Below are 25,493 nucleotides of genomic sequence, written 5' to 3'. Positions count from 1 at the left end.
GATTCCATGGTTGAGGTGCGAAATATGATTTTGCTGTGCTGATGATGGGCCATTCTGGAGGACTTGAGCTTGGGTTTTGACTGTAGCTTGAGCGCGGGGATTTCAATTATGTGAGCACGTGCTTATGGGACATATATTTCTGGTAGTGTCCCTATTAGTGGGATTTGTGATTGGGTAACCATGTGCCAAGTAGGATGTGACTACGGAAAGTGTTTAGATAGTTCGAATGTGACGAAATGAATTTGATTGAGATGTAAATGTGGTACTTGATTTCCGTCTTGATTTGACGTATAGTCTCGAGTTATAGGTGTGTTGAAGGATCCTTTCGTGTTGTTTAGTTGAGGAGTGAAGTAGATTTTCATGTCATGATATGCATTCAAACTCGGGAAGACTAAGTGATTGCGTAATAGTTATGACTGTGGAAGAGTATAAAGAGATGTTAGTTTGAGGTGAAACAGGTGGCTTATCTCCTCGGGGGTGTCCTGAGGTTTGAGTCATCCCTATGTTGTTTTGTAGCGAGTTCTCTTTTACTAGTGAATTATATGTAGAGAAATTTGAGTTTGGATCGCTTGTGGAAGTTGGCTTGGCTATTACAAGGATGAATGCAAGATTTACAGAAGATTTGGGATACTAGATAGTTTGTGTTACATGAACTTATGAAGAATTTAGTCGAAGTTCAGTGCAAGATTTTTGCAGTAACAGAGTATGGGTATTGTGTGTTATTGTGTTCTTTGATCTATGGCTTGGAGCCAAGTAGGGGAGTCTGTTATGGATAAGTTTTGTTGATACCCAATTTTTCCCTATATATTTTAAATATGCATAAGTACCTTCAAATAACATATATATATATATGCATATATAAGCATGCACAAGGTTTTATAATTTTTTCCCATGATTTTAAGGATGCACAATGTTTTTATATTTTTTCCCATAATTTTAAGGGTATAAATTGATTTATTTTCTCCCCTTTTATTCATAAAATCCCCAATAATTATTTTCAAAATTATTGTTATGATAATTTATTCATTTAATTTCTATACTTATGCCAAAATATGGCTAATATATTTTTCATGCATTTTTATAATTACATTTAGTATTTTTTAAGCTAAATTACAATATTAGCCCTTTTGATGTATAATTATATTTTATATGTATAAAATGGGCTCCTATATTTTTAAAATTATAATTACATATTTTAAATCATTTTGGTATAGAAAAATTATTTTCAGAAAACTATTTATTATTTATTATAAACTAAAATAGGGAAAATTGACTATTTAATTTATAGCCAGATTTGGCTTTCAATTTTAGCCAAATTGGACCTAGTCCCTAGCCCAATTTCAGATTAAAATACTCGACCCAGGCCCCTATAAACTCCTCCCCAAACTCGGAACCCATTTACTAGATTAAATCCTGGCTGTTGATTTCCCATATCAACGACCCACATCACTTGTTACCTTTTTTAATTCATACAACCCCCTAACCCTAGGTCATTTCCCAAATCCATCGCCTTCAGATGCTCTCGTCTCTCTCTTCTCTCTCAACCTAACCCTAATCTTTCTTCAATCACTGCCTCCCTTTCCGGCCATCTCCGGCGACCATCTTTCAACCCCAAGCCTCCAATTATCCCTCCATCGTATTTCTCATCATCTCTTAGGCCTTCAAGGGCCCTAGTCCATGCCGATTTGTATATAGGGTTTCTGGTTTGGGTGTTCACGGCTTCTCCAGTGTGATTTTGGGGAAAATCACACCATATATGTTACGATCTTTGAAGTTTAAGCAAGTTCTTCCGTTTCTATTTGGGTTTCTTTTGAAACCCTATCTTTCGTTTGTATCTCTCATATCTGTGCTCTTTTTAATGATTTAAGTCTGTTTCTTTCTATGTTTTACACTATTCTCAAACTTCTTTTGAAAAATCATCAATTTTAAACCGCTTTTACTTTCTTTAAAATTAGGGTTTCTCAGAGTTTCTTTTACACTTGTTTAAACTAACTTTTCATTATGCTTAAACCTCTTTCCTTGCATATCTTGACTGATTCTATATTCTTACTGCTTTTTCAACTCGCCTCTGTCAAAAGCCCGAATATTTTAGACCTTCTTTATTTTGGTTCTGTGTGTTAGCATGACTACTCGATTCCCGTTAAGTTTTGTGGTTATTTAAATGGATTTTACTGAGTCCTTAGCCTGCTTATATCACTTCTGTATGATTGTATTCATCTTGACTATTCATCTCTTGCTTCTTTCTGTCGATATGGTTGACCTTGCCTGTTTGCTACGTCTATTTATTCTTCTCTATTTATATGTTGAAATATAGAAAAATGACTCCCTCATGATTGATTCTAATTTCCTTAATTGATGGTTTGATTGGAAGATTTTCTTTTAAAACCTTAAAACTCTGCCTCATCTATTTAAATTGACTGATTCCCTACCTTATTTGTTGTGGTACTTTGTTCTTACTGAATCATTCCTTAAGTGGAGTTTTCTGAACCTAGTCCTAATTGACTACTCTATGCTTACTAAACCTTGATTCTTTCTTTATTTAGTCATGTACTGATTTTTTCTTGCCTTGTATGATACCGAATCTTACCGTTTGATTTGATTCCCTTAATTTAAGGAGTACTTGCCTTTATTTCTGACTGACTGATTTTGAGTTCCTTAATTACTATGCTACTATGAATCTTACCTTATTTTTACTACATGTCTTCAACTATAAATACTCTAAGTCTTTCATTAACACAGACACGAACACTTGGGTTCAAAAACTATCTCTACTACTTTAAAAAAAAATTGTTGTTCTCTCTTGTTCTATTTGCTACTGTTAGCCGGCTGCAAGCCAAGGCTAACCATTTGTGCTCTCTTGCTCTTTCATTATGCTTACTCTCCTCTTCACTGGTATGTCGTAGTTTAAATTTAATGTTCCAACAACAACATGCTTCTCCTATTGTTTTAGTTTCGCTTGTTTCTTGTTTGCTTTTATTTGTGGTTCTGTTGTGAAATTTGTAGTTAAGAGTAACATTATCAGCATGTTATTATGTCTTCCCCTTCATTTAGATTAGTACATTCCCCTTATGTAGGTTTCTGAGCATGCATTACCAATTGTCTCTTACTTATTGTATACTTACCACCCTATATCCCATGGATCCCCAAATCCCTATCACCCCTCTATGTGTTTGTGTTCTTCATGACTAGTTCTGTGACTATGCCAGAATCAGCTGTTTCTGAGCATGTCTAAACTAGTCCTAAGACCTTTTCTAGGTCATGTGTTTGCAGTCAACTGTTCTATGTGTCCTAAACCCCCTTGACCCTTGTGTGACTACTGAATTCAATTGGTTCTGTGAACCAGCTGTGTATGATCCTATCCTAAGGTGTTAGAACTTTGTTAACTACTCCAATCTCTTTTTCAAACAACCTCTGTTGCTTTACTGAATTATTTTTGTTAAAGTACAGTCTTACTAAAACCTTTTCAACTTGTGTCCTTCACTTCTCACTTTACTCTTAGTCAATAAGTTCTGCCCCCTCTAGTATGTGTACTGCCTTGGGATCCTTTTGAGAACCCTCTGAACTCTGGCATACTGAGGCTGGCCTTTCCACACTGTACTTGTTCAATTCTTTGGTTACTAAGTCTAGGTGTAAGCACTGCCCGGGATCCTTGAGATCCTTAGGGAACTTTGATGCACCTAGACTCTGATTTTGTATATGGAACTGAGGTTTATGAGACCATTGGGGGCTTTGGGAAACCTGGGCCTAATTGAAGGCTCCCTATATAGTAGCTTCTTGATTTTATATTTTCTACTTATGTAATTCATTCTTTGGTCTGTAATAATTTGTAAACAGATATTTGGGGTATTTAGTAAAAGGGATGGGTAGATGCATACTTTATGGGGTAAAACGGGTAGAAATCCTGCTCTTAGGACATTACCTTTAAAGTCGGATTGCTTACCTCAATAGAAAACATGCTCATATGGTTTTACTCTTTGATCTGATTGCTTTGCCTAATAGAAATCATGCCCGTAAGATTTCACTTTTAAGTTTGTTTGCATCAAGTAGAAATCATGTTTATAAGGTTCTATATTTTGTCATGTTAGAAATCATGTTTATAGGATCCAAACAATCGTGTCTTAAATTAGTAGACACCATGTCTATAGGAGTTAATTCCGACTCAGTAATAACGAGTATTTCTGTATGTTGCTATACCTGCAAATCGATTAAGATCAATAATCCGCTTAGATATCATGCCAATAGGAGCTCTACTCGCAATACTGTTTGATAATTTAATTTAGTCTAATAAATCAACCTCATTACGCCTAGTTCATTTTTAAACTGGTCTTGTTCAGTATTAAGCATTTTCTGAAACAAGTTATTTCAAACTGCTTCAACCTCATTAGATACTATGCCTATAGGTATTAAAGGAGTCTATTTCAAAATCTGTTTGTTTCTATATTAATACAGACACCAGTATTCTGCATGTAGGCAAGCCTTTAGGGCATTTTTAAAAATTGCATTTCTCTGAAACTGTCTTTGTTGCTTAACGTTTCTGATTCTAATAGGCTTTTAAAAGAGTCCCTAAGCAACTACTAGGGTGTAACTTCTGAGTCTAAAAAGTTTAGTCTATTTCTGCATATTCACTTAGATATCCTACTTTAGGACATTGGCTAATAAAAGATCTTAACTGTGTTTAAGTCGTGTTGCTTGTGTGTTTGTTTGAGGAGGAAACTCTGAGCCTCTTAATTGCTCTCATTATGTGAAAGTCCTAAATGTTTTGACTGTCGCCTTAGAATTTTTACCTTTCTAAACCTTAGGGGTACGTCTAGAACTACCTATAGGTAAAGGTCCTAACTCCCTCCAGGACTATTAAGAAGGGACGAGTAGCAGCACCCAATAGGATCATTGACCAAACACTCGCTTTGCATGACCAAAAAGGATATGGAAAGGGTAGACATGGGATATGATGACAACGCGTTAATGTCACGTGTAGCCCCTCATTGAGGAGTGTTTACCGGACATTGCGTGGGGTGATCCTATAGGACAACCAACCTAGGACCTCTCCTTACCAAATCCTCTCTTTATTTAAACCTTTGTTTACCACCGGTTCAAACCTTTATCTTACTATTAGAGTTATCCAATGTGCTTTACTCACAACTTATTTGATTCAACTGTTTATATGGACTAATTTGTGAATATAAGTTCGGTCGGGACCCATACTTGTGGACCAAGAGGGGTGCCTAACACCTTCCCCTCGAGGTTACTTCAAGCCCTTACCCTAATCTCCGGTAATGCAAACCAACCCAAGAGTTAATCGCTCTAGGTACCTTAATGCACCATAATCCGTTAGGTGATGACTCTTCAAAGACCCAATTCCCAAAAGGAAATGAGTCATTACACCCCGTGAATGTCGAAACCCGGACCTCTTCCCCCGTCAAAAAGTGAAGGGAAAAAAGCGGCGCGACAGCATGGCGACTCTGCTGGGGAAATTTTTAGGCTCTTACCATAATGAACTTGTCTTTTACAAATTAGTCCAAGCATGCTTATCCCATACCTTTCTCCCTTATTTGAATTTAATTATCTATTTTTCAAGCATTTATGATTTCTTTATTGCCTTGAAACTGACTTGTCTCTTTATTTTTATTTTTCATGTAACTATCTTTCAATTATTTAAATACTGCATTTATTTTCCTACGTGAAAATACTTGACTACATGTTATTAATTGCTGCATAAATCATGCTCCATATCATATTCCACTCGTGCATCTCAAATCCTATAGCAACACTTTAATGAGTGGTTGCGCTCTTCCTATTTACTACCCTTAAATTCGGAAAGGCTTATTTGCGGTAAAACCAGTCAATCAGCGGTGCAGTCGACGGTTCCGTGCCTTCCCACTCAAGTTGTCCGCTTGAGGGTATCAGTCTAAAACCCCATAGAAACCTTACTCTGTTTAAATTGTGCATGCATCATGGTCAAACCTAGTCGGATCAGTTATGTTGTCCATATAATGATCCTTTAAGATAAACCTTATCCAATGTCCATCAGTTTTTCCATAATCCCAACGGATGCAACCACGTTCTGTGCATTAATTTGGAGAACTAAATGACGATATGTTGATCATAAATGTATAAATAGTCGAGTCTGGTGGGGGTAAGGCCTAACCCTTTTTTTTGCAGAAAATGAGGCACGAGGTCTCCAACTTCGGTATGGTTAGCACATCCTCACTCTTGCTAGACTGGTGGAGGAATCTTCCATCAAATGACCAAATCAATGATTGGAAAGAGAGGGCCACCAAATCCAGTGAAAAGCTGGAATATCTGGAATATAGCCTGTTGGAATTGAAAGGAAAGGTGAGGAAGAGAGTCACCGTTTGCCAGAACGCTGAGGGAAATGAAGGAGAACATTTGGCAAAGGAATTTTTACTGGTGAACCTACGCGAACTAGAGGATTTGATCAACGAGAACATTCAACCTGAGGAAGGTCCTTCCGAGACCAAATAGATTAGGTTTACTCGCTTTCCAAATATAATAAGGCCAAGTGCCAGTAGTGAATTATTTTATTATTATCTTAGCGTCGTTTTGGGATTCGTCTATTTTTATATTATAAAATGAAGCATTTATTGGAACTTAAAGTTCTCCAAATCTATTTGTCCCCAGGCCTACCTCGGGCACAACGAGGCTCCCAAATTAGGGTACGTGTTTACATTTTGCAATATGTGTTTAAATACTGCAAACATTTCAGGATCTTTGCTAACTTGTTACCTTTTGTTTTTGTTTATTTTTATTATTATTCTCATCATCTTAGGTTGGTTCACTCATACGGGCCTCATCAGCATATTATACCAGATCTAGAGGCCCTCCACCACCTACTCCTCCAAGAAACACAAAAGCAGAGGGAAAGCAAAGATAGAAGACTTAAGTGGAATACGAAAGGAAAATGGTGAGAACGCAGAGACTTCCAACGGCCGCAGTACTCCGGCCCCGAATGACCTGGTTTTGAGATTGGAAAAAAAGATACTAGAACTGCAAGGAGAACTTGAGCAGGTCCGTAATTTGGAAACTTGTCACTCATCCTCAATGTCCCTGACATCCACTAATGGAACACAAAGAACCCAATACCTCCTCAGAACACACAAAACCAACAGCCACAAAACCCTACCATACCAAATCAATACGCAACTCCACTACAAAATATGAATCCATTGCCAATACCAACTCCACCAAAACATCATCATCAACCAATCTTGTACCCACCAACCACACCTTACCACATTCGCCAAAATACACCACCACTCATCCCGATCCACAAAACTCCACCAATGACCATCACTATACCCAAGTCCCTAGCACCCATCAGAGCAACCCCAAATACGTGGAAACTATACCATATTCTACCCAACCAATCTCCTGTGCACCGAAACCCTCCAAAAAGGACCTGCTCATTAAGAACATGGCCGAAGAACTCAAGAAGTTAACAAGCCTAGTTCAAGGTGTTGAAGGCGATAAAAGAATAAAAGGTTTGAACTATGAAGATCTACGCAAACACCCCGATGTGGAATTGCCAGAGGGGTACAAACCTCCCAAGTTCGAAATGTTTGATGGTACAGGTGATCCTAGGGTTCACCTAAGGACCTACTGTGACAAGCTTGTCGGGGTTGGAAAAGATGAAAAGATTCAAATGAAGCTCTTTATGAGAAGACTTACTGGGGATGCTTTGTCTTGGTATATTATCCAGAATCCCAAGAAATAGTGCAATTGGGTGAGCATGGCGTCGGATTTCATGGACCAGTTCAGGTTCAACACAGAGAATGCACCAGATGTCTTCTACATTCAGAATCTCAAGAAGAAACCTACTGAGACTTTTCGTGAATATGTTACTCGTTGGAGGTCAGAAGCCGCCAAGGTTAGGCCCGCTTTGGATGAAGAACAGATGGATAAATTCTTCGTTAGAGCACAGGATCCACAATATTATGAGAGACTGATGGTCATCGAAAATCACAAATTCTCTGATATAATCAAGCTCAGGGAAAGGATCGAGGAAGGAATCAAGAGCGAGATGGTAATGAATTTTGAGGCACTACAAGCCACGAATAAGGCACTCCAATTAGGTGAGGCGTTGGAACAGTAATGGTGGCTCAGGACCCAAAATCTCCTTGTGTATACCAAACACCCCCACCCACATACCAAACACCTCTACCCACATACCAAACACCTCCACCTACATACCAAGCATTACCTCCTACATATCAACCTTCATCTCCCAAATATTCCCAACCAGCCATTGTCCATCACATCTATAATTCCCAACCATCCCACTTCCAATCACCACTAACTCGCCAAAATTATCCAAGACCAAGACCCAACTTCAACCACAAGCCATCCAAACAATACACCGCCATTCCTGAGCCCATCGACCAATTGTATGAAAGGTTAAAGGAAGCAGGTTACGTTACTCCTATTCCCTCCATGGCACTAGAAAGTCTATCCCAATGGGTCAATCCGAACAAAACATGTGCATACCACTCCGGTATGAAAGGGTACACCACTGTTGAGTGCCGAACATTGAAGGATAAGATCCAGACACTCATTGACTACAAGGTCATACAAGCGAAGGAAGCCCCACATAATGTCTGCAACAATCCCCTCCCTGATCATAGAGGTGACAGTATACATGTTATAGAAACAAATGAGGAATGGGACCCTAAGGGGTCAACCGGGCTTATCCGAAAAGGCGATGACTTTAAGGTTGCGGTCACACTTACTCCTATCGTGGTTCATACTCAGGCACCTATTGATGTTGAGGTAACTGCATTAGCTCCATTCAAGGTAGAAGTAGCTCCGCCCGCAACCACCTTCGCTCCATTTGAAGTAGAAGTGGTCACACCTTTTACTGTGACGGTGTCAACCACACCCCCATTCAACTCAAAAGCAATACCCTAGGATTATGTCGCCGAGGCTCGGCGAAAAGGGAAGACTAAGATAGAGGAATCTGATGTCGTACAAGGGATGACTAGAACTGGAAGAGTGTACACACCTGAACACTTGGGAGGTTCAAGTAAGGATGTCATTGCTAGGAAGCCTATTATTGAGACCGGGCCAGATGACCTTTGGAGAAAAGTACAAGCAAAAGAGTATTCTATTGTTGACCATCTGAACAAAGTCCCTGCTCAGATATCTATCCTGTCACTATTACAGAATTAAGAGGCATACAAGAACGCCATGATGAAAGTACTGAGTGAGGCTTATGTACCCAATAATATCACTGGTAGAGAAATGGCCAACATAGTCGGTCAAGTGTTGGAGAGCCATAAGATTATCTTGCACGAAGAGGAACTGTCGTCCGAAGGTCTGAATCACAATCGAGCATTGCATATTATAGTACAATTTGAAGACAAGTTCATTGCTAGGGTCCTGGTTGATGGAGGTTCGACTCTAAATATTTGTCCATTGGACACCTTAAAAAGGTTGGACAAAGGTTTCCATGAAATATCGACAGGAAGCATGAATGTGAAGGCTTTTGATGGGTCCCAAAGGGCCACAATCGGGGAAATCAACCTTTGCTTGCAGATGGGGCCAACTTGGTTCGACGTTGAATTCCAAGTGCTTAACATACCAGCCTCATATAATCTTTTGTTGGGCCGTCTATGGATCCATGCTGCTGGAGACTTGCCCTCCACACTATATCAAGCCGTAAAATTCTAATGGAACCGTCAGGAGGTAATCATTCATGGAGATGGGAGTAAGCCCATCTACTCTAGTCAAACCATCCCGGCCATTGGACAAGAATAAGGCTAGGAGGAGAAACCTATCATCACATTGAACGGGTCAATGTTGTCGAGAAGGATAAGTGGTAGAGCAACAAAATAGAAAGCATACTAGCATGGTTTGGATATGAACTAGGCAAAGGGTTGGGAAAGAACCTCCAGGGTATCACCAAGCTGATACGGCTAAAAAATTATGGTACCACCTTTGGGCTCGGATACCAGTATACATGGAAAGGGTACAGGGACTGGTCGCCTCCATGGCGTGGACCGTACTACCCTCTTAAGCAACCGGTACCGCATCTAGAACAAACTTTTCATTAGGCAGACACAATATGGGGAACTGCAGAAGAGGAAGCACTAGCTGGGCTGAAGGATTTGTTCTTGGAAGACGAGGATATGGACTGAAGTGCCATAATTAAGGAGGAGGAGGAAGAAGGCCTCAACATTTAGACTGTGGCAAAGGGAGCTATTCTCAGAAATTGGACTGCCATACCATCCTGAGCCCGCCGAGTCCCTGGGTAGCTTGGCAGAATTTATAGCCATTCTAGGCATTTAAATTTTTCAGCAATTTTTTTCAAGATTTCTCTATTTCAAAATAAATGCTCGATCCACTAAGCCAAGCTTTGTTTGAACAAATTTCTCAGTTTTAATCAAATGCATTTATCATTTATCTTTATTCATTACTATTTTTTTACTTTTCCCTTCTACAGTGTTATTATTAATTTCCTGATGAACCAGTCACAATGACATGTAATGAGGCAACACAACATAAGATTAGTGACTCAGAGGAAGAAGATGAGATGCCCGAGGAAATTGTCAGAGAAGTTGAGAATTTTGAGAACAGGCCTAAATCCAACTTGGACGAAACATAAGCAGTAAATTTAGGAGACGTCAAGACCATCAAAAAGACCCGCATCAGCATTCACTTGTCGCCAACAGAGAAGGCGGAATACATCCATTTTCTAAAGAATATGAGGATATCTTCGCATAGTCGTATGACAATATGACCGGTTTAAGAATATTTATAGTAGCTCACAAGTTGCCTACCAATCCCATGTGTCCGCCAGTCAAGCAGAAACTCAGAAAATTCAAACCAGACATGAGTTTGAAAATCAAAGAGGAAGTTACCAAACAAATCAAAGCCAAGGTTCTTAGGGTGGTTGAGTACCCAACATGGTTAGCTAACATTGTGCCAGTTTCGAAGAAAGACGGGAAGGTCCTAGTATGTGTTGATTATCAGGATTTAAATAGAGCTAGTCCCAAAGACGACTTCCCACTGCCAAATATACATATCCTAATCGATAATTGCGTCAAGCATGAACTCCAATCCTTTGTAGATTGCTTCGCAGGTTATCACCAAATCTGGATGGATGAAGAAGATGCCGAAAAGACAACTTTTATTACGCCTTGGGGCATATACTGTTACAAGATGATGTCATTCGGTTTTAAGAATGCTGGGGCTACTTACATGAGGGCCATGACAACCATCTTTCATGATATGATACACAAGGAAATAGAGGTATATGTGGACGATGTCATTATCAAATCCAAGAGGGCCGCAGATCACAGAGCAGACCTGAGGAAATTCTTCGATAGGCTCAGAAGGTACAATTTGAAATTGAACCCTGCAAAGTGTGCATTCGGGGTTCCCGCAGGAAAGTTATTGGGATTCATTGTCAGTCGCCGAGGGATCGAGCTAGATCCGACTAAAGTCAAAGCTATTTATGAGTTACCACCACCTAAAAGCAAAAAGGATGTGATGAGCTTCCTGGGACGGATCAACTACATTAGTCGGTTCATAGCACAGTCCACAATAATGTGTGAACCCATCTTCAAAAATGCTAAGAAAAGATGTTGAGACAAGTTGGACCGAGGATTGTCAGAAAGCTTTTGACAACATCAAGGAATACCTGTCCACATCGCCAGTTCTAGTCCCGCCAGAACCAGGACGGCCTTTTCTACTTTATCTATCCGTGTTAGATGGAGCCTTCAGATATGTTTTGGGACAATAAGATGAGACAGGAAGAAAGGAGCAAGACATATATTACCTGAGTAAGAAATTCACACCTTATGAAGCATAGTATTCTCTGCTCGAACGCACTTGTTGTGCTTTGACCTGGACATCCCAGAAATTGAGGCATTATTTCTGTGCCTACACTACATACCTCATATCCAGGATGAATCCCTTGAAGTACATATTTCAGAAGCCCATGCCTACTAGGAAGTTGGCTAAATGACAGCCACTACTAAGTGAGTTCGACATCGTTTATGTAACACAAAAGGCAGTCAAGGGACAAGCATTGGCAGATCACCTCAATAAAAATCCGGTGGGAGGAGAATACGACCCTTGAAAACGTATCTCCCTGATGAAGAAGGATCATTCGTAGGAGAAGACATTACTGAAGCATATGATGGTTGAAGGATGTTATTTGATGGAGCCGCAAATTTCAAAGGAATAGGCATTGGAGCAGTTTTGGTGTCAGAAATGGGTCAGCATTATCCCGTATCTGCTAAACTCAAATTTCCCTACACTAATAACATGGCAGAGTACGAAGCCTATACATTAGGGCTCAACATGGCAGTCGACATGAACAATCAGGAGTTGTTGGTAATCGGGGATTTAGATTTGCTTGTACACTAGGTACACAGAGAGTGGGCCACCAAGAATTCCAAGATATTGCCATATCTGCACCATGTGCAGGAATTGAAAAGGAGGTTCACAAAGATAGAATTCCGACATGTGCCCAAAATTCAGAATGAGTTTGCCGACACATTAGCCACTTTGTCATCCATGATACAACATCCAGATAAGAACTATATCGATCCCATCCCGATGAGGATCCATAATCAGCCGGCATATTGTGCTCATGTCGAGGAAGAAACAGATGAAAAACCTTGGTTCCATGACATCAAGGAATACTTATCAAAAGGAGAATATCCGAAGCATGCAAATCACACTCAAAAACGTACGCTCCGGAGGTTGTCAAACCACTTCTTCCATAGCGGAGGGAACTTGTATAGAAGAACTCCAGATTTGGGTTTGCTAAGGTGTGTCGATGCAAAAAGGAAGCTTCTAAGCTATTTGAGGATGTGCATGCTGGGACATTTGGTTCGCACATGAATGGTTTTATTCTGGCCAAGAAGATAGTCAGGGCAGGTTACTTTGGGATAACCATGGAGACGGATTGTATTCAGTATGTCCGCAAATGCTTTCAATCTCAAGTGCATGCCGACATGATAAAAATGCCGCCAAATGAGCTCAATGCAACAAGCTCGTCGTGGCCATTCGCCGCCTGTGGATTGGATATTATCGGTCCGATTGAGCCTACTTTTTCAAACGAACACCGGTTTATTCTGGTAGCCATTGATTACTTCACAAAATGGGTAGAGGCTGCATCTTACAAAGTGGTAACTAAGAAAGTTGTCACAGATTTTGTCAAGGATCGTATCGTGTGCCAATTCGCAGTTCCTAAGTCCATTATTACTGACAATGTTGCCAACCTCAACATTGATCTGATGAAAGCTATATGTGAAACTTTCAAAATCAAGCACAAGAATTCCACTGCCTACCGACCTCAGATGAACGGAGCCGAAGAAGCCTCAAACAAGAACATTAAGAAAATACTAAGGAAAATGGTAGAGAATCACAAGCAGTGGCATGAAAAGTTACCCTTTACTCTATTAGGGTACTGCACCACAGTTCGCACGTCAACCGAGGCAACCCCCTACATGCTGGTTTATGGTACCGAGGCTGTCATCCCAGCCGAGGTGGAAATTCCTTCTTTAAGAATCATACAAGAAGTCGAGCTCAGTGAAGCAGAATGGATAAGGGGACACTATGAACAATTGGCCCTTATTGATGGAAAGAGGATAAACGCAGTATGTCACGGCCAACTTTACCAGAAAGAATGTCCATAGCTTTCAACAAAAGGGTCAAACCAAGACAGTTCGCACCAGGGAAGCTGTTATTAAAGAAAATCTTCCCACACCAAGATGAAGCCAAAGGGAAATTCTCTCCCAACTGGCAAGGTCCGTATATGGTTCGCAGAGCACTAACAGGAGGAGCACTCATACTTGCAGAGATGGATGGAGAGATCTGGCCAAAACCAATCAATTCAGACGCAGTCAAGAGATACTATGCCTAGATTCCCGTTTAAGATGGGATACGTAGGCAGCCTTATGGGTTCGGTCATATCATAATAAAATTTTCATTTTCTCCAAAATCAGAAACAGGGGCAGAAATTTGAGGAGGGTCCTCAAAATTCCAGAGCAAGTCCAGCCAGCGCCATCATATGCCAGGAAGTCGGTAATAAGTCAAGAACTGGGGTAGAATTTTGAGAAGGATTCTCAAAATTCCGAAAAAAATCCAGCAGGGTCCGCCATCCGCAAACAGTTAGAGATCATCTACCAAACTGGGATAGAATTTTAAGGAGGACCCTTAAAATTCCAATATAAGAGAGCTGCAATGCCTTTGAAATATGTCGCAGTCGCTAGTTTATCAAAATTACTTAATATATCAATACGCTTCCAAAAAAGATTCTATTTTATCAATGAATGCATATTTTTTCGAAAATTCATTTTTCATAATGGTCAGGTGCTACCTAAGGGAACTCGAAGGGGGCTTCCAAAGCGGAGCGCACTACAAAAAAACCCGACTTTAGCGACAAACGAATTCCGTAGCTAAATAGTATATTTCCGTCGCTAAACAGGTTTAGCGACGGAATAGCGACGGATTTTGGTTCGTCGCTACTTTGCTCGTAGCTAACCCTTTACTAACGAAAAAATTGAATCCATTGGTAAGTTAGCGACGAATTAACTACGGTTGGTATCTGTTGCTACTTTTAGCGACAACACATATTCGTCGCAATTATCATCAATTTTGTTGCCAAATCGACAAGTCATTTCGTCGTCGGATTTAATTGGCGACGAATATTTTCTGCAGCTAATCCGTCGCTAATATTATTGAGACATATTTGCCTTTCTTTTAGCGACGAAATTCTTTTGTCGCAAATCTGTCGCATCCTGTTATTCTATATTAGTTAGAGCTACGAAGAAAATCCGTCGCAAATTGTATTTTTCTTATTTTATTTAATAAAATACATATTGTTTAAGAATATATAAGATACTCTTAATAAAATACATATATTCTTCTCTTCTTTTCCCCTCCCGCGGCTTGATAAAATGCTAAAGATTGATCAATATCAGATTGTGTTTGTGTTTGTTGCTGTAATATTTGCTGATATTTTTCCTGTAAATACCATAATAATTAGTGAAATTCATTAATGATGAACATGAACATTAGGGGAAAAGAAATGATAAAAGCATAAATAAGTTAACTGTTAAGTTCTTCATTTAGTGTATATGGAGGATTCCATTGTTTTCACAACTTTCCTTTTCCACCAAACACAATTTCTTTAGCTAAAAGCCTTTAATCCCATTATTACTCCTTCAATAAACAGTAAACCCCACAACCAAAAATACAATCTTGAATCAATAGACTGGGCCAAAAAAAGGAGAAAATATGGAAGTTGGCAATAGAAAAAAGAGCATATCATCAAGAAATAATAGTAGTGTTGTAGCCTCAGGTTCTGTTTGGGAAAACAGAATGAAACTTGATGAAGTAAAAGGTGGAATCAAAGTACTCATTAGTAACAATTCTGAAGAAACCCAAGATGAAAATGATGATAAAGATTGCACCTTTACTAATGGAAACAACAATCAAGTGGGGCGTTAATGTCATATACAAAGTCAGTAAAATTATCGAATTTTGGACTTACATGTACAAGTCGGGATCGCTCACTAACAAAAGATTTTTCATCATGACCATGTGTATGGACGTGCAAGTGTAGCTCACTTGGTGTTGGATCTCGACCCTTTTCAATAGCCTATACAAAAAATGAAGAACTTAATTTCTTTTGATAAGGTGACACTGCTTACTAATGGAGGTACCAAGAAGGTATACAACAGTACAAGTACACCAAGAATAGCCACAAAACAGTTTTCAGAAAACAATTTTCTAATTCTACATAGTTGTACCAGACCATGGATTTTTATTAACTACATGTAACATCATTGGCTTTGGCTATATTCCCAGTAAGCACTTGTGATTACATGTGAGTTAGCTGGTCTGAAACTAGGCCCCTCTACCCAGCTCCCATTAAATACTAGGCTTCCGTTAGTGGCAGAATTCAAACTTGTGTCGTGTGTCTAACCCGCACTTCCAGCTTTTAGCTAATTTATTGAACTCCTGGTCATAATGGATCTAAAAGTATAAGCTCTGCTCCCCATGAAACAATACGTCCTTCATTCCATACGGAAAAAGTTTCACCGTAAGTTCTTGAATGACTAAGCCAAAACATAGAGAATTTCCATTTATTCACATTAACTGAGTACAAGTACACAATACCCATGAGGACTCACAATCTAGATTTCCTCTGTCACAAAATAATTAAAGTTGTCCTCTAGCACATACTTAGGAAATTTTCTATTTATTCACATAAATTGAATTCACGGATACAATAGTCCATAATAACTCACAATCTGGATTTTCTAAACCAAAATAATTAATAACAATTCCCCCTTGTCAGTCGTTCGCTTCCATCTAGCATTTCTTACCATCTTCTCAGAATCAAATCAAACACAGGAGAAGACTCGCCATTCATGACCGTAAATCCTCCACTATACATATAGAAAAACTAAAGATGCTTCCTGTTATTTGCATACATCACAAATATAACAAAGCCAGTCTATCATAGAGCAACAAAAGTTAGCAAATATTCCTACTTACTAATAGTAAGTTACTGCTCCTCCGTTCCACTCAACCTATTAAGAAGCTGAAATATGTGTACTGAATTCTAGTGATTACCCGTTACGAAGAATATACTTACAATTCTTTTGCGATGTTCCCCAATGGTGATAGAGCCGCCCGTATGAGTCCCAATAGCAATGGCAGTCCCACCGCCACAACGATATTTTGCATTTATTTCTGATTTTTTGACACACTTAGGATCCTTCCATAGTTCCATCCAATTGTCCCACACATCTTTTGGAACAAAATCTGGTTGAATTATATCCTTATCTTTTTTTATTTTGCATATAAAATCACTGTACCTTCTCGCTGCCTTACTTCCCCATAGGTGCTTCACTTCTCTATCAATCAAAGAATCCCAATAGAATGCCTTCTGAAATAATTTTGTAAAGTAGTAACATTAGTATACTTCTATAAAAGTTAATACACTATGTAAAATCAATTTGATGGCATGTCATACCTTGAATTCTCCAAAGTAAAATTCTTTTAACTCTTTTGGGACACCTTTCCAATTGATTCCATTAGGATGAAGTTCATTCTTGAAATTTTCATATTTATACTCAGAGCATAATCTGGAAGGTTCTAACCTGGACAATTTAAAGACATTACTTGAAGGCTTATCATAAATCAATAACAGTATATAAAAAAAATAGTAGAAGCATGGACTAACCCTGTAGAAGAAAGAAAAACAAGAGTCCGCGGGCCAAGACTACTGTTGCACTCACCTTCGCCTATTGCATTGCTTTGAGTAGATATACCCTCACCTATTGCATTATTATGTGATATACCCTCATCTACTGTGTTGCTCTGATTAGGTGTCATCGGAGATGGTTCAACATAAACAGGTGGGGTACTACTATTACCTGATGTTTGAATTGGAGGTGTACTACTAGGACCTGATGTTTGAACTTGGTTAATATGATTTGGCCTACTTGAAGAACTCGTACCACCTTGTTGATGAGTAACTGTTGGAATGGGAATAGTAGGAATGTTCCTATGAGTAGCTGAATTACCCCTAGCAGAGGACTTGCTTATACGACCTGCACTACCTCGACCTCTGCCTCGAGTCATATCTGTAAAAAAAATAGTGATAAGCAAATTGAAAATCAAGCAGTACAGGGTGACTATTAGTAGTGCATACAGGAAACTTTGCTTTACAGGGTGACTCAAAGTATATAAATAGCATCAGAGATTCAGTTGTGAATTACTCTTGAGAAACTTTGTAATTGCTTCTTAATTTTAACATCACTTGCTATGAAATCAGACCTGTCTTTCTGTGGCCAGTGAAAGAACTGAAAAACATTGCCAGTGCTATGCTTAAAATGTGTACTACTCAAAATATGCCTGTTAAGAACATATAACAATAGCTTAGGAGTAAAACTTTAAACAGCATCTTCAAGAGTTGATCCCTTCATTTATTTGATTCATTTTAGCTATTTTAAAAGGATTCTGGTTGATCAAATAAAGTAAATAGATTATGTAAGCCCTCTCAATTCCCTACTTCATAGCAGAGACATCAATAATAGACAGCTAAGTAATTCGTGCAAAATCATAGAATTATTTTAGACTTTCAGTTTTATAGTAAGCAATGATTTAAGAAAATGAATGAAAGCTTGGACATTAAAGACAACTAAAATATACATATATATTCTTGCACATAAGTTATAGCATACAACACAGATTACTACAAATAAAATACAAAGAGATATAGTAGCATAATTTTTTAACACACTAGTCACTATCTATTTCTTCTTCAAACTCTTCCTCATCCTCCTCAGTTTCTTGAGTTTCATACACTTCTTCAGTTTCATACTCTTCTTCAGTATCATGATGCTCTGGCAATAATCCATCATCAAACGGTTCATCCATTTCAATTATCACACCATCTGGATCATGCAAGATTACAGTTTCATCAACGACAATATTCATATTTATCTCATGGACTTCAACTTCATCAACTTGGAACGGGAGATTCGGTTCTGAAATTGTTGGCGATTCCTCATCGGGTAATTCTACAATATTCCGAGGTTTGACTTTTAATACAGATAACCAATCATCCTTGTCTTTTTTCTTGCTAGGATAAGACACATAACACACTTGAGTTGCTTGCATCGCAAGAATAAAAGGTTCATATTTCTTAAATCGACGACGATGGTTAACATCGACCAATTTGTACTCATTATGCTTTTTAACACCTACATTAATAGTTGGGTCAAACCATTCACATTTGAATAACACAGTTTGCTTTAAAGGTTCTTCACGGTATTCCACTTGTTTAAGCTCTTGTATCTTTCCATAGTAGTCACCAACATTTGGATATGTGATACAAACTCCACTATTCATTGTTGATCTTACACTAACATGGCATTCAGTGTAAAATTTGTATCCATTAACAAAATACACTGAATGGCATTTCACACTTATTAATGGTCCATGAGCAAGGCTTCGCAAGAATTCATTCTCAATATGATTACAGCAAACCTATTTAAGAAAAATTGTAAGACTTATTTAAATTTCACAAGTTAACTTGAGTAAATTATTTTATAAAAGAAAATGATTGTTGGAGGCTTACATATCCCTTGAACCATTCAGCGAAATATGTTTGGAGGCTTTCATCTATTTGATCTTGAGATAGATTCGGGAGTTCTTCTTGCAAACGTTCCACGTACATACTTCATTTCAATAAAATAAGTTAAAATATATATTCACTATATATGGATACGTTTATCATATTAAGAAAGTATAACTTTTAAATGTTACCTCACAAATGGCTCAACTTCTTTACAATTTAGTAGAATATAAGTTTGGGCAGCCTTGATTTCGTCAAGGGATAAATTTCTCTTTTTTGCTTCTCCCCATAGTCGCCCTGGATGGGTGAATATTGATAAATTTCCTTCAAGATCTTTCACAACACCACTATCATCATTACAGGCCGCATTATGATTACGTGTCATGACATGAGGTTCAAAATAATGAGAGAACAATTGTGTTGACTCTATCATCAAGTATGCTTCACAAATGGAACCTTCGACATTGGCTTTATTCCCAATCATTTTTTAAGAGTTCCAAGGTACCTATATGGATAAATGGATGGACCAGTAAATGAGAAAAGTCATATGTAGCATAAGTTTATAATTAGGACATAAAAATTTTATATTTACCTCTCAAAAGGATACATCCATAGGTATTGTACAGGTCCAGCAATCCTTGCTTCATATGGAAGGTGCACATGTAAATGTTCCATTGAGTTAAAGAACCCAGGGGGAAAGATACGTTCTAACTTACACAAGATTTGTGGGATGTCTACCTCTAATCACTCCATTTCAGCAACTCGTAGAGTCGTCGAAGAAAGATCTTTAAAAAATAAGCTTAATTCTGTAAGTGCTTGCCACACATTATTAGGAAGTAGCTCACGAAAGGTAATAGGCATTAATCGTGCATGAACACATGGCAATCATAACTTTTCATGCCAAATAACCTATACTTGGTCGTGTCTAGACATCGACTCAAATTCGAAACATACCCATCTGGAAACTTCAAACCTTTCACCCAATCAAACAAGATATCTGTTGCTGCCTTGTCTATTGTATATGCAGCTTTGGGATAGCTTCCACTTGCATTCTTTTCCAAATGAGGTCGATCACAGTATTCTACCATATCTAGACGTGCTTTTGGATTGTCTTTGGTTTTGTCTTTAACATTAAGAACTGTGTTAAAAACATTATCAAAGACATTCTTTTCAATATGCATGACGTCAAGATTATGTCGAATCATGTTGGAACTCCAATAAGGCAAATCCCAAAAGATACTTTTTTTTCCATCCACAAGATTTACATATCCTCCGATTAACTTCTTCTGCATCCAGCTCTGTCACTTTCCTTATCCCCAATTCACTAATTTGGTTCAAAATTTCCTCTCCCGTTCTAAAGGTTGGTGGTCGCTGACGGTCTGACCTTTAAGAAAGTTTTTACGACCTTTCCTAAATGGATGATTTTGGTCAAGAAACATTCTATGACTGTCAAACCAAGATATTTTGCCACCATGATGTAATCTAAAAGATTGTGCTTCCCCCATACAGTAAGGACATGCTAACTTCCCTGCGGTACTCCATCCTGATAACATAGAATATGCTGGAAAGTCACTGATTGTCCACATCAAAGCTGCCCTTAATTGAAAAGTTTGCTTTTTTGAGATGTCAAATGCTTCCACACCGTCCTACCATAACAAGGTCAATTCTTTTATTAGAGGTTGTAGATAAACATCAATTTTTTGCTTAGGATTGGTTGGTCCTGGAATAATGACAGTTAAAAACATATATGCCTCCTTCATACACATCCACGGAGGTAAATTGTATGGAGTGACAATCACTGGCCACGAAGAATATTTCCTCCCAGATTGACCAAATGGCTGGAAACCATCTGTACATAACCCCAGCCTCCCATTTCTTGGTTCAGCAACAAAAAAAGAATGAGTTTCATTAAAGTGCTTCCAAGCCTCAGAGTCTGATGGATGACGCAATACCCCCTCCTCTTGTTTATGCTCATGATGTCATCTCATGTCAGCTGTTGTAGCATGGGATGCATATAATCTCCGCAATCTAGGAATCAAAGGAAAGTAATACATTTTCTTGTAAGGCACCAATTTCCTCTTACGAGAGCCGACACGGCGCTTATATCTCTCATAGCCACAAAATTTACAAGATGTGAGGTCCTCGTCCTCACCCCAGTACAACATACATCCTGAATTACAACAATCAATCTTTTCAACGGGCAAACCCAAGCTACGCACTAGCTTCTTAGTTTGATAATAGTTATCAAGCAATATGTTATTTTTAGGTAAAGCCTCTTTAAACAATTGCATCATTTGGTCATAACCCCTTTGTGATAAAGAATTCACCATTTTAATGTTTAACATCCTAGAAACTACTGCAAGTTGAGAGAGAGAAGTACCAGGATACAATTCTGCATCGGCAGCCTGTAGCAAATCATAGAACTTCCGGGATTCAGGATTAGGATCCTCCTCCATTGAAGGTTCATAAGGATGAGATGACTCAGGTTCAACATTACTATCAGATTGCCAAGTTGAACCCTGGCTAGGCCCAGCTATATCAAGAATCATTCGTCGGTATGGATTCTCATATCCAAGTTCTGGTTGAGCACCACTATTCAAGTTACTACTAGAAGACAACTCATTTGTCAGACATATTTCCCCTTGATATATCCAAACAAAATAATTCTCAACAAATCCAAAATTGCAAAAGGTGTAATCTAACGGTTTCAACATCCATGTATTTAATATTGTGACATTTTTTACAAGGACATCTAACATTGTCACCACTCATGCGATTTCGTTGAGAACGTGCAAAGTGGAGAAACTTATCCACACCGAATATGTAACAAGAATTAATACCCCCTCGTCCATCCTACCTCTCATACATCCAACCACGCTCTAGATTCTCCATTTTCCTATTTAATATTAAAATTAAAAAGACAAACAAATATTATTATTTTTTTATAAGTATTACACAAGAATAAAGTAAAGAAAAGATATACTTAACCTTACCAAACACCTAGTACTGCCTTTTAATGCACGAAGGAAAGAAACCAAAATACATGGCAGCAAAAAAACTCAAGTAGTTATTTTTATTTTATAACCCATAAATGATTAAAGAAAAAGAACATCAAAGATACATCGAGAAGCTAATGTAAAATTAAATAGATCGCAAACACATCGGAAAGCTAAGGTACATCAGAACATCACAAATAAATCCCTAGCAGTCACTACATATAAACAATCTCAAATACATCAGAACATCACAAATACATTTGAAAGCTAATGTAAGCTATGCGAATATTTAAGACAATTAAAAATTATCTTGCATCTCTAGTTGTGACTATATGTAAGATTAACCATTTGTGAAAAAGCTAAAATTCTAAATAACATTGACATTTCATTTTAAGAAAGCGCTAAGAAGAACAAGAAAAGAAGGGAAGCGGGAGGGGAGAGAGGAGAGAGATAGTGAGAGTAAAATATATGTCAAACAAAATAAATTAAGACCTACGTATAAGTTAATAGAAAGATACCAATACCTTAACTAATCCCTCAGAAATCTTTGAGATTGTTTCGTACCGTTTCCTGAATTGAAGCTGAGAAAAAATAAATTTAGTCAGACGGATGCAAAAAGAATGCCACATAGATTTATATTGTAATATGAAGAACTACAAAGGTACAGATGCAAAAAGCTACACAGCTCATATTCCAAGGAAATAGAAAAAAATAAAAATACAAATCAGTAACCTAATTCAAGGAAAAGGTTTGGATGCAGCTAATAATAATGGGTGATAATTCACTCGTTGGATGTCAAGGATCTGATGCTAATAAGCTACTAAATACAGCAACTGTTGCTAGGAATATTAATGATGTTCCTGTTAAAACAACCTTGGGGATAATTTCACAGGACTTAGCTACAGCTGGGCATATTGTGCGGCCTATGGATGGTGTTTCACAGGCTGTGAATGCAAGTTTGGAGACTACTAGTGCTGTGAATGCAACAGGAGTGAATGTTACAATTTCTTACAGGTGATAAGGAAGTGATCAAGGAGGATCAATTGCCTAAAAATTTGGTGCGCGATCAACCTGCTGCTGTAGTTGGTGAATCAGCTGATAAATCAGCAGGCCTTAAAGCTACTGGGCAAGATCATGTAGGTGTTATGGCTTTGAAGTGTGCAGCTACTACAGGTTCTAAAGCATCAAATATATAGGCTAAACATCTTCAACTTTTAGCTGGAGTTGAGCATACTGCTTTTGGGAGTTTGAAACCTATTGTTGCTACTGCTGGTGCGTTGAATACAACAGCTAATCGAGCTGCTACTAATGTTGTTGAATCAGTGATTCAAGGAGCTATGGTTTCTAATGTTATTCCTATAAGAGCTGGGCTAAACACCACTGGTAAGAGGCAGACTAATGTGCCAGAAGCATCAAATGCAGTTAGTATTGCTAACTCTTTATAGATTTAAAAATATGTATCTATCATATTTTATAATGATTATTTTGGAGTTAAAGATGTACATATCCAAACATTATAATATACTGTAGTTAGATCTTGTACTGTAGTGGCCGCAACAACTTCCAACAAGTATCAAAACCATATATTACCAGTTTGAAGTGAAAATACAATTTCCAAGTGCTATGTGAAAAGCTAATAACTGATGTGTCTAATACTAGTATTTAGAGCACAAGCAACCTTATTTGAGCCCATGTCACTCTAGAGTAGTGATGCCATGCCTTGATGAGCTCATCATAAATGCAAGAATTATCACCTAGAGGTGGAAGCTCAGCTCATAAATATGTTGTATTGTACTATATTAGTGTGCTCACTTGTACTATTGTCCTTAATGCCATCGATGTGATTTTCATATTCACAATCATCTTCCCAGAAAAGTATCATATTATATGCATAGGCTTATGTAGTTTTCTATCCGTAGTCAGATTCTTCAGCAAGCCTTATTCTCAGAAGTAAAGTGCACCTGAATTTTGCAGTCTTTACAAGAGGTGGGGACACCTTCATACTCTACCTCAGTGAAAAGCATGAAACTCGAAATAATCATACAAAGAGTACTAATAACATTACCCAAATAGCTTTGTCATTTTGAGTAATCATCAGTTGAAATGTACAAATCTTTTTGAGAACTCAATGCATTAAAAACAAAGGTAAAAAAAGAAGTAAACGCCTTCATCGTCCTTAGGGGATTTTGGGTGAGTGAAGGCTAACTTCGATCACACAGATCTAAAGACACCTAACTTCGATTTTAATCACCAAATATCACCAAAATTCGTATAAATCAAGATTTCAACACAAAAGAAACCCCCAAATCAGATTTTAGCAACAGTAAGTAGTAAAAATATACATATTTATGCACAAATGAGACATACCCAGAATATGTCAACTCCTACTTCATATTTGACATACTACAAAGAAAAAGAGGGAAGAGGTAAAATGCTTGATTTATTTTACATCTACCAAAACCCTACAAAATTTACTTTAAAAAATTTGCTAATAAACAGAGAAAGAAGTAGAGACATACCAGTCTTTAAAAAAGAAATGACTTAGTAGTGCATCTGGGAAGATTAGTTGAAGATTAGAGGAGAAGAAGAAGAAGGAGGAGGAAAGGGCTCGTTACTCACGAAGAAGGAAAGGGGCTCGTTACTGTGAGGGAGGGTCTTATGACAAAGTGAAAATATTAGATGCCTGTTTTTTAATACCTAGCGACAAACAATTCTGTTGCAACAAGGGAACGATAGTCTCATTAAAGAAGCAAGATTAGCGACAAACACGGTCCGTCGCTAACTACGTCGCTAAAATGTAATTTTGTCATCCAGATTTCCTCGCTTATTTTGTTGCTAAATTATGGGCGCCAATATTTAGCGCCATTTTTTAGCGACGGATGTTTTGTTTGGTCACTATGTTGTCGCTTAATTAGATACTAATTCCTCTATTTACTTTTTCTGCGACCAAACTCTATTTTCGTAGTTAATCCGTCGCTACTTAGCAATGGAAAAGTATTTGTCGCAGAAATCCGTCGCTAAATCAAGTTTTTTTTGTAGCGGCGGAGCAAGGCCGGCAGACAAAGCAAGAACCAACTTCCCCTCATAAAACTTACGATTTTTCTTTGAACGCAGGCACATTTGACGTAATGGTAGCATTCGTACACAAAGCAAACTCACCATCCATCCGGTCGTCAGACACTAAATATACCTCCAGCTAAGACATACTCTACCCTTATCTGCTATTCTCTCTTTGCATGAGTCTAATCTCTGACTCCATAACTGCATGAGTCTAATCTCTGACTCCACATTTGCATGAGACTAAGCTCTATCTCCAATCTTGCATGAGTCTAATCCCGGACTCCATATTTGCATAAGGCTAAGCACTGTCTTCT

General features: G+C 38.2%; 1 protein-coding gene across 13 annotated transcripts; it reads right to left on the bottom strand.

Annotated features, from left to right (window-relative positions):
• Positions 1-14,807: 14,807 nt before the first annotated feature.
• LOC107830222 (uncharacterized) lies at positions 14,808-24,938 on the bottom strand. 13 transcript variants are annotated; one of them, XM_016657714.2, is made up of 10 exons: positions 24,639-24,862; positions 22,644-22,700; positions 19,716-19,764; positions 19,315-19,628; positions 19,127-19,226; positions 17,225-17,627; positions 17,015-17,141; positions 16,634-16,927; positions 15,524-15,631; positions 14,808-14,994 (listed from the first exon to the last, which is right to left on the bottom strand). In XM_016657714.2, the coding sequence occupies exons 5-10, from the start codon at positions 19,140-19,142 to the stop codon at positions 14,875-14,877; spliced, it is 1,068 nt and encodes a 355-aa protein (XP_016513200.2). In that variant the 5' UTR covers positions 19,143-19,226; positions 19,315-19,628; positions 19,716-19,764; positions 22,644-22,700; positions 24,639-24,862; the 3' UTR covers positions 14,808-14,874. The 13 variants fall into 13 exon arrangements, with proteins under 13 accessions (XP_016513200.2, XP_016513197.2, XP_016513195.2 ...); XM_016657711.2 differs by lacking the exons at positions 19,127-19,226; positions 19,315-19,628; positions 19,716-19,764 and adding an exon at positions 21,504-21,727 and having other exon boundaries at positions 17,225-17,318; positions 17,418-17,627; positions 24,639-24,878; XM_016657709.2 differs by lacking the exons at positions 19,127-19,226; positions 19,315-19,628; positions 19,716-19,764 and adding exons at positions 21,504-21,730; positions 24,487-24,522 and having other exon boundaries at positions 24,639-24,871.
• Positions 24,939-25,493: the final 555 nt, after the last annotated feature.

Source organism: Nicotiana tabacum, chromosome 8, assembly GCF_000715075.1.
Source record: "Nicotiana tabacum cultivar K326 chromosome 8, ASM71507v2, whole genome shotgun sequence".
In the NCBI taxonomy this organism is placed as follows: Eukaryota; Viridiplantae; Streptophyta; class Magnoliopsida; order Solanales; family Solanaceae; genus Nicotiana; species Nicotiana tabacum.
The sequence above is the reverse complement of the archived record's forward strand: the minus strand, read 5'-3'. Positions and strand labels throughout refer to the sequence as shown.